The sequence below is a fragment of the Euwallacea similis genome, chromosome 21, assembly GCF_039881205.1.
Source record: "Euwallacea similis isolate ESF13 chromosome 21, ESF131.1, whole genome shotgun sequence".
Taxonomy (NCBI): Eukaryota; Metazoa; Arthropoda; class Insecta; order Coleoptera; family Curculionidae; genus Euwallacea; species Euwallacea similis.
Window position 1 is genome coordinate 3212117 of NC_089629.1, and position 12477 is coordinate 3224593.

Below are 12477 nucleotides of genomic sequence, written 5' to 3' on the forward strand. Positions count from 1 at the left end.
GCCTGAAAAGTGCCCACTCAGGTGTGATGAAGGATTAGAGCAAGAGATATAATCGCGAGGCATGGATAACGCATGAGTTCATAATTAAATTTATCTTCATTTTGTCTTCTGTAACTAGCGAGGAAGGAGTAAAATCACGGCTGAAATACTTCTATCTTAAAACGGCTTTAACATAAAGATTGATATCGCTTCGGCGATAACGAAAGGGAAAGCAAAAACCTGTACCCAAAAAGAACCAAGTATCGACCATCATCATCAAGTGAAGAATTCTGAGAAACGGCATTATTGCAATTATGAACAGCAGGTCTATCAGAGGCGGTGGTGGTACCTACAGACGCCGATTACCTGACATAGGTACCCTGGATGACTTTTAACGCAATTTTAAAGTGGCATATTTCGTGATATGGGTACGGCCAGATGCCTTTTGTTCACCTTTTGCCTTTTTCAGCTCAATATTCAGGGTGTGTTTTAAGTATAGGAGTTTTGGTATGTAGCTACTTTGACTTTTCATAATAGTGCCTATGTCCTCGTTGATAAATCTCCCTTTGGTTACATCATTTTAATAACAGAATTCAAACTTGTTTTTTGTTTTGTTTTGTTTTCCTTACCATGAAGGTAATCGAATTCTCTTCTCTTTTCTGCTTAATGCCGTTTCGACTTTATACTGACCTTGGCTATATTGGGCGCATTAAAGTTGCGGCAGCTAAAAAACCGAAAGTGACCAAAAAGACCAAACCGACATTGCTGGGCGTCTGGACCGTATATAGGTCGGTTGGTTATATAAGTGTGTTTTGGTGTTGGTTGTTGCCACATTTACACAGCTTATGAGGAAGTCGTTAGTAGTTTTATAAAGTTATATCCATAAGAGAAAGAATAACCATCTTAACTTTAATTCGGGTCCTCACTCAAATTTGAGTCAGTTTCATATGCGAAACGAGTTACGTTGCCGCCGAGACTGTTTTGCTTTATAGAAGTTCTAAACATTTTTCGCAAAAGAGCTGAAAGTTAATGGATTGAAATGAAGCCATGGGCATTTCGAGGAGAGTTTAAAGTGAGCTAAAAATATGCGAGAATCACAGCAATCACTCTTCGTGCCAACTTCAAGAAAGTAGGTACGCCATTGACTTTCCCGGTGGGGAACATTTAGCTTTGCAAATTGAGTGAAGTTTCCGCAAAATCTGAGGCTGAGTCGACTGTGGCAAAATAAGAGAATTTTGAGGAGAACCAAAAAATGGACATCAGCTACGTGTTGTGCGAAGCTCCAAAAAGTCGAGGTGCAATTCTGACGTTATTGGATTTTTTACGTCATCTGATATTTAATCGGGAAAGTTGTTCCCTAGTTTAAAGTAACTCAAAAAAGTTTTCCTGGCAATTAAATTTTTTGGTAAGATTAATTCCTGGTTGTGACATCAGTCTGTCCACATTGAGAGTTTGTGTAGTCTATCTCTTTTGATTGTTGACTAATTTAGGTTAAGTTAATCTACACATGACATTTTCGAAGTTTTAGAGATAATTTTCAAAAAATCTGACACTTGACATATGTATATTATGATAAAGTCAAAACAGTCCAAAATGCCAAAAACTCCATCCGCAGAAGCAGCAATTCCAAATACCTCGTTGTTGTACACCAGAAGTCGTCGTGTCACATTTTAACAAAGATCCTTTCTCACATTTTAAAGATTTTTACCATTAAATCTTTAAGAAAATGGCAACACTGCACCCTTAAAAATACTACTTGGAAGGTCTTAAAACAATGTAATCGCCACATGTCTCGCTAGAAGGCAAAATAACAGCATCTGCCGGGTTGGCAGCACGTGCTCAGCAATATAGGTGAGCAACTAAATTTGTGTGCTTTTTTGAAAATGCCCTTAAGGAATTGTTTAATTATACATGCTACCCTTCAAATTATTATTCGATTTCGTGTTATTTCTCGGAAGATGAGGATGGTCCGATAAGGCAGAAATGGACTTGAAGGGAAGAGAAAGTAACGTAAAAACTTCGTTAATAAAAAGTTAGAAGGTTATTGAAAATTATATGATTATTGTGGGATTAGTTTCGTCTAGAGGGCTGGATTTTAAAATGGAAGTACACTGAGCATTCGTGAGCGAAACTGTTCGATTACGGCCCTGAAATCATTAGCTATTCCTCAGGCCATATGTTAATATACCTAACTACAGGCTTTGAAGCTTTACCCTTTTCGATTTTCTAGGAAATTTTTCATGTAGGTAATCTTAATTTAACATGAAACACTTATTAAAATTGTTCTCGTCTGGTGCAGTTCCTCTTTTTTGGGCCGACTTCACCTGCTTTTATATAAAATTCAAATTAGATGGTTGTCTGCTTTAGGAGGGAATCGTACAACAATAATTATTTAAGACATCATTGTAATATATATGTATACATTTTTTGTTACAGTTTAAGACAATGGGCCATTAAGGGGTTTTAATTGGACTGTTTTAATTCAAAAATTCTCCAAAGAATGGCACTAATAGTCGATTGTTTTGAGCAGCCAATTAAACGGTGTATTCCAGCAATTGATCGGTACCGCTTATTGGTTTAACATTTTCAGCAAAAATATTTTTAGTACTAATTTCCTTCTGCGACTGTGTGACTAATATCAACATTCTTTGTTTCAGGAATCCTCTCCAACTTTGACGCTTATATCGTCAAAGGTAAGCAGGCCATGCGACCGCAGCGTTGTCCAATCAAGGTGTGTGTAAATGTGTGCTTATTCGTTTCGTTCTCTCACTACTTTACAAACAACCAATGAAACTACCGATACCGTACCAACACAACGAATGCATTTTGGTTGGTGTATTATAATGCTGCTATTCTCTCTCAACTCCTATTTGCACTACTAAACTATTCTTTGCACGTTTTATTATTCCGTTTGTCTTGATGAATGTGATGATCACCCTTATTCATTATTGTTCCTTCGAATTTGGTAGATTTTGATTCGTTTTTGAGATATTTGTGGTTATTGGTGCAGATATGCAACACCTCAAAATTTCCTCTTAAAGAGTTACATAGCGCATAAATAACTGCAGACGGGATCGTAAAATTGAGGACTACTATGCTCCACCGGCTAACCTTGGTTGTGCAAAAACCCGTATAGTTGCACGAAAAATGCTATTCGATACCTTAGAGTGGAGCAATGCAGGATGATGATATGTAATAAATTTTAATGTTTGTTGAACTGTCCAAAGGAATGGTGAAACCTTTTTAAGAAGTAGATCCAGGATGAAAGCGAATTTTATATTTTAAAGGTTCTAAGAAGGAAAAATCATTAAAAAACTTTTGTATGCATTTTTTGAAAAAATTCGAATTTGTTAATATTCAGTTCTGCAGCATTTCAGTTTTCATTCTTTGCATCATGTTGGTTTTTAATTTTCGTCCTGCTTTGAAAACAGCGATGTTAAGAAAATTTGCGAAAACTTTACTTTTCCAAATTGAATAAGGGACAAAAAGGAAAAAGACCAGTGGCGCATCACCGTATTATTTAATTAAAAAGAATTTAATTATTGCGTAAGGTGCCCTGTTGTTGGCAAATTGATTATTTTTTCTGTCATTTCTCACTAGATACAAACAGAAGAGAATAAATATTTTAACTTTTACATAAGCGCGAAAATCGCCATCAGCACTTAAGCAACGTATTCATGGCATCACTCATATGCTCTAATGAATATTTAGGATGTAGATAAAACGAAGCCCTATCAATTTAAACGGTTTATTTAGCAATTCAAAGGTGGAGCCTATAAAAATAACTTTGTTTCTAAGAGAAAAATGTATTGCTATATTCCTCGATAAATAACTGTTGATGTATTTAAATAGCTACCCGAAAGGGTCATTAGGAATGCGACAATTTCAGCAGTCGCACGATATTAATTTCTAAACATGTCGGCAATATTTCTTTTTCGTAATGCAATAAGATTGACATTTCAAATGGACGCCTATGGTGCCAAAGAACCATTACCTGCATGCACTGAACCAAGCTTAGAATGTTCTCTACGAATCGCATACATGGCGCATAAAATCGAAGTTGTCGAATAAAGGCACATTAAGATGAAAACAGGTACAAAAATCTTACCTGGACCTTAGACATATTAAAGAAGTAGGCATTAAATTTATGACCATACACATATTCAATATTCTATGCGGTCACCTTGATGGTTTTGGGACTTAGGGCCAGTAAAGTGTGAGAAGATTTTGGCTTAGGTCTGATTATGAGCGCCGTTCAAGACGATGATTATTAGATTACTCGATAAACTGAATAAAAATTCAACTATTTTTAAGACAGTTGGGTTCTATCGCTATTCGGTCCACCATACATCGTGGTGCACTGACAACCTGATGCATCTTCTCTAAACTCACCGAAGTACCAGATTATTGTCGAATTCCGATCAGCGATTGGAAACGTTATTTATTACGTCAGAAGCTGAAATTTATTGCTTTGAGAACCCAAAATATCATTAGCTTAAATTAACTGCCTAAAAGCGATTTTAATTACATACAAATTTGTACTAATTGAAAGTATACTTGAGGCAGTTTCGTTGCCAGCCATTTGACTGGCTCTAATATCAAACAACTCCAAGGCGATTCAAAAAATTACTGCTAAGATGGACCGTTTCAATGCTGCTATTAAAGCGAAAAACATGTTATTTTTTCAAAATCCAAAGCGTATTTTTAAATAGGCAGTAGAAATAATAAATTACACAGCTTCCAGCTGCAACACAAAGTCTAAATTTAAAACATCATTGTATGTATTAAAAGTAGTAAGAAGAGTAATATTAAGTCTCGGCTTATTTACGGCTTTTATTATCTGGGTTACTTACACGTAAAAAAAATGAAAGCTTTTGAAGGTAAATAAATAAAGATTGCTAATAATACCCTCATATCAAATGCATTTTACCATTCTGTCATTTGACATGGATGAGGAGATCTAACACTTAGCTCCCTGCACAATATGACACGGATTGTCGGCGCTTTAACGTTATGAATATGTTCTTTGAATGGTTATGATTTCCGAGTGTATCGGTGCCAGAACGACAGAAAAACTAACATCTAGTAAGGCAGACGATGAGAATAAAATACTTAATTAAAATTTATATGAAATTTAAGTATACCCTGTATTTTTAACTGAGGGAACATGCTAAACTCAAATTCGGGGAGTAAAAAACGAGAAGCGAAAAGGTGTTGAACATAGGTAATAGGGAGGTACTCACTGTTATTTCAGCCCTAAGCACCCCAAAAGTTTCTCCAGTATTTCTGCAACGCGTCAAAACTCTAAAAATGTATTATGTACACGAACTATGCTTTTCATCTTTTAGACACAAAAATTAAGTAGCCAGATAATTTTCTAAGTTTAAGGAGACGCCATATTGATTGGCTACAGAGCCGGCCTTAGCAAGTTCGCCGCCCTGGGCGCCCTGAGGCCGGTACTGCTCGGCTGGGTAGGTCGCAGCTACATAAAATTTCGGGGTAGAACCTATAAGTACCAAAACCTCTTTAGTATAAGACGTTACTAGACCTCCTACCATTCAATATGTTGGTGGTAACTGAAGTCCTCGCTAGAGGTATGGGACACCCTGAAACACACCATTTTTCCCCTCACCAGAAAAATCGGCGTGTTATAAACGTCTGTGCATCGTGTTTTCAGGTAGCCATCCCATATTAAAAACTAAATTTATCAGTCGCATAGCTTCCCGAAGAACCTCTTTGTGGAGGTACCGATCTCAGTTTTATCCATTAACACTTTCATTTTCCACCGAAATCCAAATGCTTTATTAACACAAGTTAATTTGTTTTGGTTTCAAGACACGGTGTTGTTATGAAAGATCCCGCTTTCACCCTGTTGTTCACTGAACGAATTATGCTTGCTCTAAAAAGTGCTGTTCGTAAATGGAAAGAGAACATCACAGCAGAATATTTGAATATCCCATAAGCGTAATCTCGCCACACTGTACAAGATATATGGGCCTGGTCAAGCGACAAACCGAAAACCTCTTGGTAACAAAATTAAGGCGAATATTCTTAATTGATCATCATGGCCAGTCTGAAGCCCAAAGCGTTGTGGACATCTCAAAATAATTCTCAATATCAAATCTTTAATGAGCGTAATTTATAATAAGGATTTGTTCATTAGAAGGCGATTGACCGGTTGTGAACTCAAAAGATTTTATTTTTATGAGATTTCGGTACGGAGCCGAGCTATTAAACAAAACCAGATTTTTTAATTTACCTACACTTACCGTTGCCGTAATTTATATCTTTCCTTGGGTTTAATTCCCAAGAATGTTTTCTGTGACTTCTTAAGCGATTTTTTGTGTACAGTTGATTTTATGACATGCATAGCAGCAGCTTTTTAGGTCTTCTGATTAGTGCGTCATATGGGTTCGTGAGCATGATGTTTGTCTAGGATTTAACAGGATTTTTCGTTATCTGTTTCACTTTGATTGTAAATCTTAAAGTATCGAAGAGACAGTTTGAGAGAAGTCATGCGATCTTTACCCATCACCGAGACCACGAGCTTTTACCAGCTTTCGATTTGTCAGTCCCATCAGGCTTCGTCGTATTGCACGGATCCACCTACTACCTTAACCCACTTGGAGTCGAATTGGAACAGATCTTCGACAGCCCTTAGGAATTTTTCTTTTCAGTGTTTTGTTGAAACAATTCCTCTTGTAATTTTTTTTCTCTTTATTATCTATATCTTCTGTCCTCTACGACGTCAATTTTATTTTCATACTCGGTCTTGCTCGACCAAACTACAGTCAAGAGTGCTCACATTGAAATTTCACCGTTCGGTTGACATCATGCGTGTCCACTCCTAACCCCACCGTCCGAGCAGAGTCAAACCTTTGGGGGGGATTTCTCCTCAAGCTAGGGACAACCTTCCGATGATTTTCCGTCAATCTCAGACCGCAGCGAGCTCAAAATGGGTTTCAAGGCTGCGAAAGTTTCAAAAGAGGTGGAGGTTGGTCTGGTTTTTTCTCAAAGATAGTCTCCGGACCTTGAGTTCCCTGTCTCAACCAGTTGAGCATTAGAGCTCCGCATTGTATGGCTCCAAGTCAATCGAATAATTCTTTCAATTTCCTGGGCAATGTTTATCGGACCGAGCTTCATGTAGGTCATAATTAAAGCATTTTTGAAATAGTCCAACTAAATATTTGTATAAAAGGAAACTATTTTTATAATTTGATTTTCGACTGCTCAAAAGAATGCACCTAATTAAAGTTCAATAGCAGCGGTCCCCTTCCCATCCCATCGGGCTCGTATATTTAAAAATACTGAGCCTGTGTAATGCTCGTAGAGTTCTAATTTAAAAGTTTTTTTAAGTGTGATTCCTTTTGATTAGGATTTATTTTAAGAGCGCGAGCTACATACGCTTAAGCTGATTGACAAAAATATCTCTTGAGCAATCAGACGAGAGTGCGTGACATGATTATATTGCGCGGGATATTTATACTTTTCCTCTTGGAAACATTCGGACCTAATGAGCTGTATGGATAGAGACAAAGAGACGTTTATGCGCGCTCGGTCCGGTGATCAGAATTTTGAGCCTCTATGATCGTGAAGAGGGCTGCCGCAAATTTCTTCGATGCTGCGAAGTATTACACACGCGTTTAGCAACATTGTGCGATAATAACCGGGCCTTATTTGACAGCTCAAAATTACCGACACGAAAATCCGATTACCCTTTTAGTAAACGAACGATGGCCATTATAAGATAAAAAGGAAGCTGGCGTCCATTATTCCTCCACATACCGATAGTCTAAGTACTTTAAATTACACATCTTCTTTCGGAGAGGAGATCGGAGATTCATTTAAATAAGAACCCGAAGCCATAATTTTAAAAACCTGTATGTGTACATGACTTCAATGCTGTACTGTTAGACCAATTATTAAAAACCTTATCTGATTCGGTCGTAAGTGTATAAGTGGGTACTGAGATTCCTAGACCTGAGTCCGATGACCATGTAACCTTTTAGGTGGGTTTTTGAGCAATGAAAATAAATGATGTATGATATAATTACATAGTACAATGGCATCGAGTTTAAATGGTCTATTATTAGGGGCTTTTAAAATATATTACTTGTACGGATTGAAACTTAGTTTTCGATTTGACAACCAGATAGTTTGAGCCACGTAATTTCTCATGACATGATTGAAGACAATGCCAGTTTGAAAACAATGTCTTCCGTCTCATAGCGCTTAGACTCTGTAATTGTTTAAATGATTATGAACTTTGTTAATTGCTTTTGAATTCTCGGTATGATTCACGAATGTTTTGTATGCAATAGAGGTACCAGACTCAGGGGCTAAAAGGCATTTTCTCGCAAGAGTTATGTCCGCATTTACCAAGGCAATATCCCATTTAGAACAGTAAATTCAACACCCATGTCCAACGAAAATAGCTCATTTACATACTTTTACCGAAATAATATGTAACCGAGCCTATTTGGAAGAGATACTAAATCAGTGTAATAAATTTGATTTTGTTTTCCACCGAGCAAGAAATATGAACCCATTCGTTACTTAATGTATGCTCGGAGAAGTTTCGGAGCAACACGAAACCGTAATAAAAAAACCACTCCTCGTTTCGATTATTTTTTCGTGGATTAATTGTAATTTCTAATTCCAATCCTGACAGTCGGTAAAACAGGCGAAATTGGGCTTTCCTGCGGTCCTAACATCGCGTGCCAGCCGGGCATAACGTAATAAAGGGCTGCAAGCAGATCGGTTATTAGTTAATAAGATTGCGGAGTTAGTTTAGGTTGCCCTTATTCCTGGAAAGTCCATTAATTACCCCTTTTTGTTGCTAAATGAAACAGAAGTAGACGGATTTAGATGGCATTGGAAAGACATAGTGCGGGGGGAACGGAACCAAAGTCGGCGGGAAGACTTAATGGAAAAAAATGCACAGGGAATTTCGAGGAATAAAAGATGTGTGGAAAATCCAAGGCACTTTATTCTTGGTCGGGCTTTGAGCTCGAGGACCATAGGATTCCTCGGCTATCCGCTTTGAAGGCGATATCTTCCTTCGGGCCCTTTCGCAGTTCGTCTTGGAAAACTTGAATCCCCCAAGGACAAAAACCGCATATTATCAAATACTGCTTATGTTCATGTGTATGGGATGTACGAAGAGGAAGACAGTTAATTTGTTTTGCAAGACAAGAGTGTTTTTGTGCGTTTCTTTTACGCAATTCCCACACCACCTACCTAGGCACCTACACGTGGAAACAACAATAATAGTCGGTATATTTAGAGCCCCGAAACCATCTGTTGATTTACAATTTTCCACCCAAAACTTCTTTGCATGTAAAGTAATCAGACATACTGTTGTGACACCAACCGGCGTTTTATACGTGGTCGACACCACGATGTGGATTTGTCAGGATTGAGACAGCTCACTAACTCACTAACGACTCATTATTTCACTAGTGCTTTAAATGAGAAAAAAATAATATGGCACAGGTACTTAGTGATGAATAAATAGCCCTTTTCGGAGGTGTTGAGACCAAGCCCCAGAGCCAACACAATACTCCCTTCAAAGGCCTTCCTGCTACTTATATGTATGGGGCACTATATGCATACAATTGATAATGCAATTTATGCAAATTAACTACTAAGGGTAGTTGGAGTCAAACAGAACTTGGACCTTTGGTCGAAGTAAATGAGTCTTAGATAATCCTCATGCATTGATGAAAAGGAAGCGTTTTAAGTGCAAATAACACAATTGTTCTGCAACATCGATAAGGATAAGGAGGTACAAGGTGATCAAACCAAAATGGACGGATTTTAAAATTCTGCCAAAATTTTAATTTTGATCAGACAGGGCTGAACATAAACTCAATATGTAGAGAAACTCAGGAAATTTTATTGCCAAAAGGACAGAATCGAAGATACGTTACGTTTTAAAAATAATTTCATTTAAATGGCGTCCCTCGGTTGCAATGCATTCTTCCAGGCGGTCGTTGAAATTTCTCATTACTCTTTGCACCATATCGCCTGGAATCGCCGTCATTTCATTTCTGATGGCTTCTTTTCATTCTTGGATGGTTCTTGGTTTGTTGACATGTTCTTTAGACTTCAAGTGGCTCCAAAGAAAAAAGTCACAGGAGGTCAAGTCGGGGGAACGTCACCATTTCCAAGGAACATCGTCATTTTGGGAAATCACGCGTCGAAGGAAAGCCGCTTTTAGGAAATCCATAGAAATCCTTGCCTTGTGAGCTGTAGCTCCGTCTTGTTGAAACCAGATGCGGTTGACGTCAATTTCATTTTGGTTGACTGGGTTGGACTCCTAATAACAGACGTTCTGACGCGATCAACGTTCTCTGGGGTGGCTACCATTCGACCACCTCACGTTCTAGTTCTCCATTGCAACTAAACTAAACTCCCCAATGTGAGCTACGGGTTGTGGTAGTCGGCGACCTTGTCCGATCACACGGCTCCACGTGCTACCCACTACAAAAACGTCCGTTTTGGTTTGACCACTCTGTATATGACAACACTTTTCAGACGAAGGAAAAAAAGGTCTCCAGGTCGGTCGTGTGGTTGTTTACGCAACTTCACGACAAGCAAAGCGAACACTGTCAGAAATTTTAATTTATCCAATAAATCGTCTCACCGGCGAACAGTTAGTCTTCGTAGATACACCTTATTAACAACTTCCCATGCATGAATTAGAATATTTAATTAGTGTAATAACCTCAAAAATATATTGTGAGGCATTAACCGAGACGAGTGTTTGATGGAAGAGGTCCTGCCCGAAAATTATAAAGTTAAATGTTTCCCGTGTTTATATAAATGTCTCCTTTGCGGAGGAGATTAATAAATGTTTAGCATTGCCGGCAATACCTCATTCTTCACCTGTCAAATTAACCATCAATTGATACGGGTCACCAGGTGAGTGGAAGCAACTTATAGATACGATCGAATCGGTTCTCTTTTATATCCATCTAAAAATGGACGGTTTTAAGTGCTCGGACCATTTCCCTCGATACCCGTAGATTTCCAGTTTCCGGCTTGACATCGCGCTCCTCATGGATCCCTAATAACCGCTCTTTCACTCCCTCCTCGAAGCAAAATATTTGCCCTCTTTCAACATCATCTAACTGTGACCAATATTAAATAAGCTCGCATTTCCTATGTGACCTCACATTTTTCGGCGAACTGAAATTGAAACGTGTTTTTCGACCCTAAATTATTATTAGAGGGAGGGCTTTGCGAGGATGAAAAATGGCCAAAGTAAGAAAATAGTGCGCCAGATGCAGAGTTTGTTGCTTATTACGGTTTAGAGACACATTTTACTTCCGGCATAAAAGTCGAATTGCTGTTTTGCGGCATTTATGCTGTTTGATATTTAATATGTCTCGTGTGAAGGGAGATTTGTTTTATGGGGGACTTGTGCATGTTGGAACTTACTGAGAGGATGGAGTTGTAGTTAAATTAAGTGCCTATACCGGGGACGATAAATGAGGCAAACGTGGGTGGAACTGAGCTGGATATGAGAGTTGAGTTTTTCTTCCGCATGAGGCATGTCAGATATTTATGAAAGAGCAAACTTTGAATTGTCCGAGAGAGAATAACGCCCCCTCAGGCGGCCTCAAGTGGATTAGGGCAAAACTTACGCTGTAACTTTTGATTATTAACAAAATTCACATTTATATTCCCTATGAAAAGATGTCTTTACCTAGCCTTCTGTTTATCGACCTGCAGCACACAGTTTTTCAGATATTTACCAAAAACTTAAATCGGAATATTCAGCGCTTCCCGGATATGTTTCGAACTTTCTGGGTTTTATTAAAATATATTCCAATTCCGCATTCGATCACGCACGTTTGCATCAACTGAACTCAATCAATCAAATTAAAATTAGCTTTATTGTCGGAAAGTTGAGAAATTCATTAAAAAAAATAAAGAGACGTCTCAGTACAGTACATCGGGCCAAAAGACCCAAATCTTCAGGCGCGATTATTACGCTGTAAAATGTCAAATGTCACTTGTCAGAGCGGAAGTAACAGGGGGAAGTGCCTGATTGTAAAAGTAGGAATTAAATTGGGAATGTGGGATGGACTTTTCGGATAATAATCGGTATATTGAAATACATATATGAAATATTTAGCGTTGGACATACATATTTCGTACACTTTATTTCAGCTTGAATATTACGCCTTTACAAGCCTGTTTGCGGTTAAAACCTTGTTCGCATAAATTGTCCCCATCACCTGCGGTCCACATAAAATTCCAGACCCAAACATTCAAAATCAACTTAATCCTTTTGCATTATAACCCTGTTTTGGAGCTTCAAAAAAACTTAATAACTTTATTAAAAAACTTGACACGCCACTGCTCGTGCACACACACATGGTATCGCATTTCTGGTTACACCCCAACGCAATTATTTCCTTTCGCCTACCTTCGCCCATATGATCAGGCCTTCGAGACATACATTTCGGGTGACTTTTCGATGACCTT

The 12477-nt window shown here is 38.2% G+C and overlaps 2 protein-coding genes across 13 annotated transcripts in view; both read left to right on the forward strand.

The window, feature by feature from the left end:
- Positions 1–12477, forward strand: part of Ca-beta (Ca2+-channel-protein-beta-subunit) — a 39562-nt gene that overhangs the window by 10997 nt on the left and 16088 nt on the right. For 9 of the 12 annotated variants that reach the window (XM_066400782.1, XM_066400795.1, XM_066400794.1 and 6 more), the window contains one exon: positions 2637–2672. In XM_066400782.1, coding sequence (XP_066256879.1) covers positions 2637–2672 — 36 coding nt within the window. Of the gene's footprint in view, positions 1–2636; positions 2711–12477 lie in introns of those variants that run through there. The other 3 variants (XM_066400788.1, XM_066400789.1, XM_066400793.1) reach the window with 2 other exon arrangements.
- Positions 1–12477, forward strand: part of LOC136415901 (uncharacterized) — a 50851-nt gene that overhangs the window by 3159 nt on the left and 35215 nt on the right. The window lies entirely within an intron of this gene.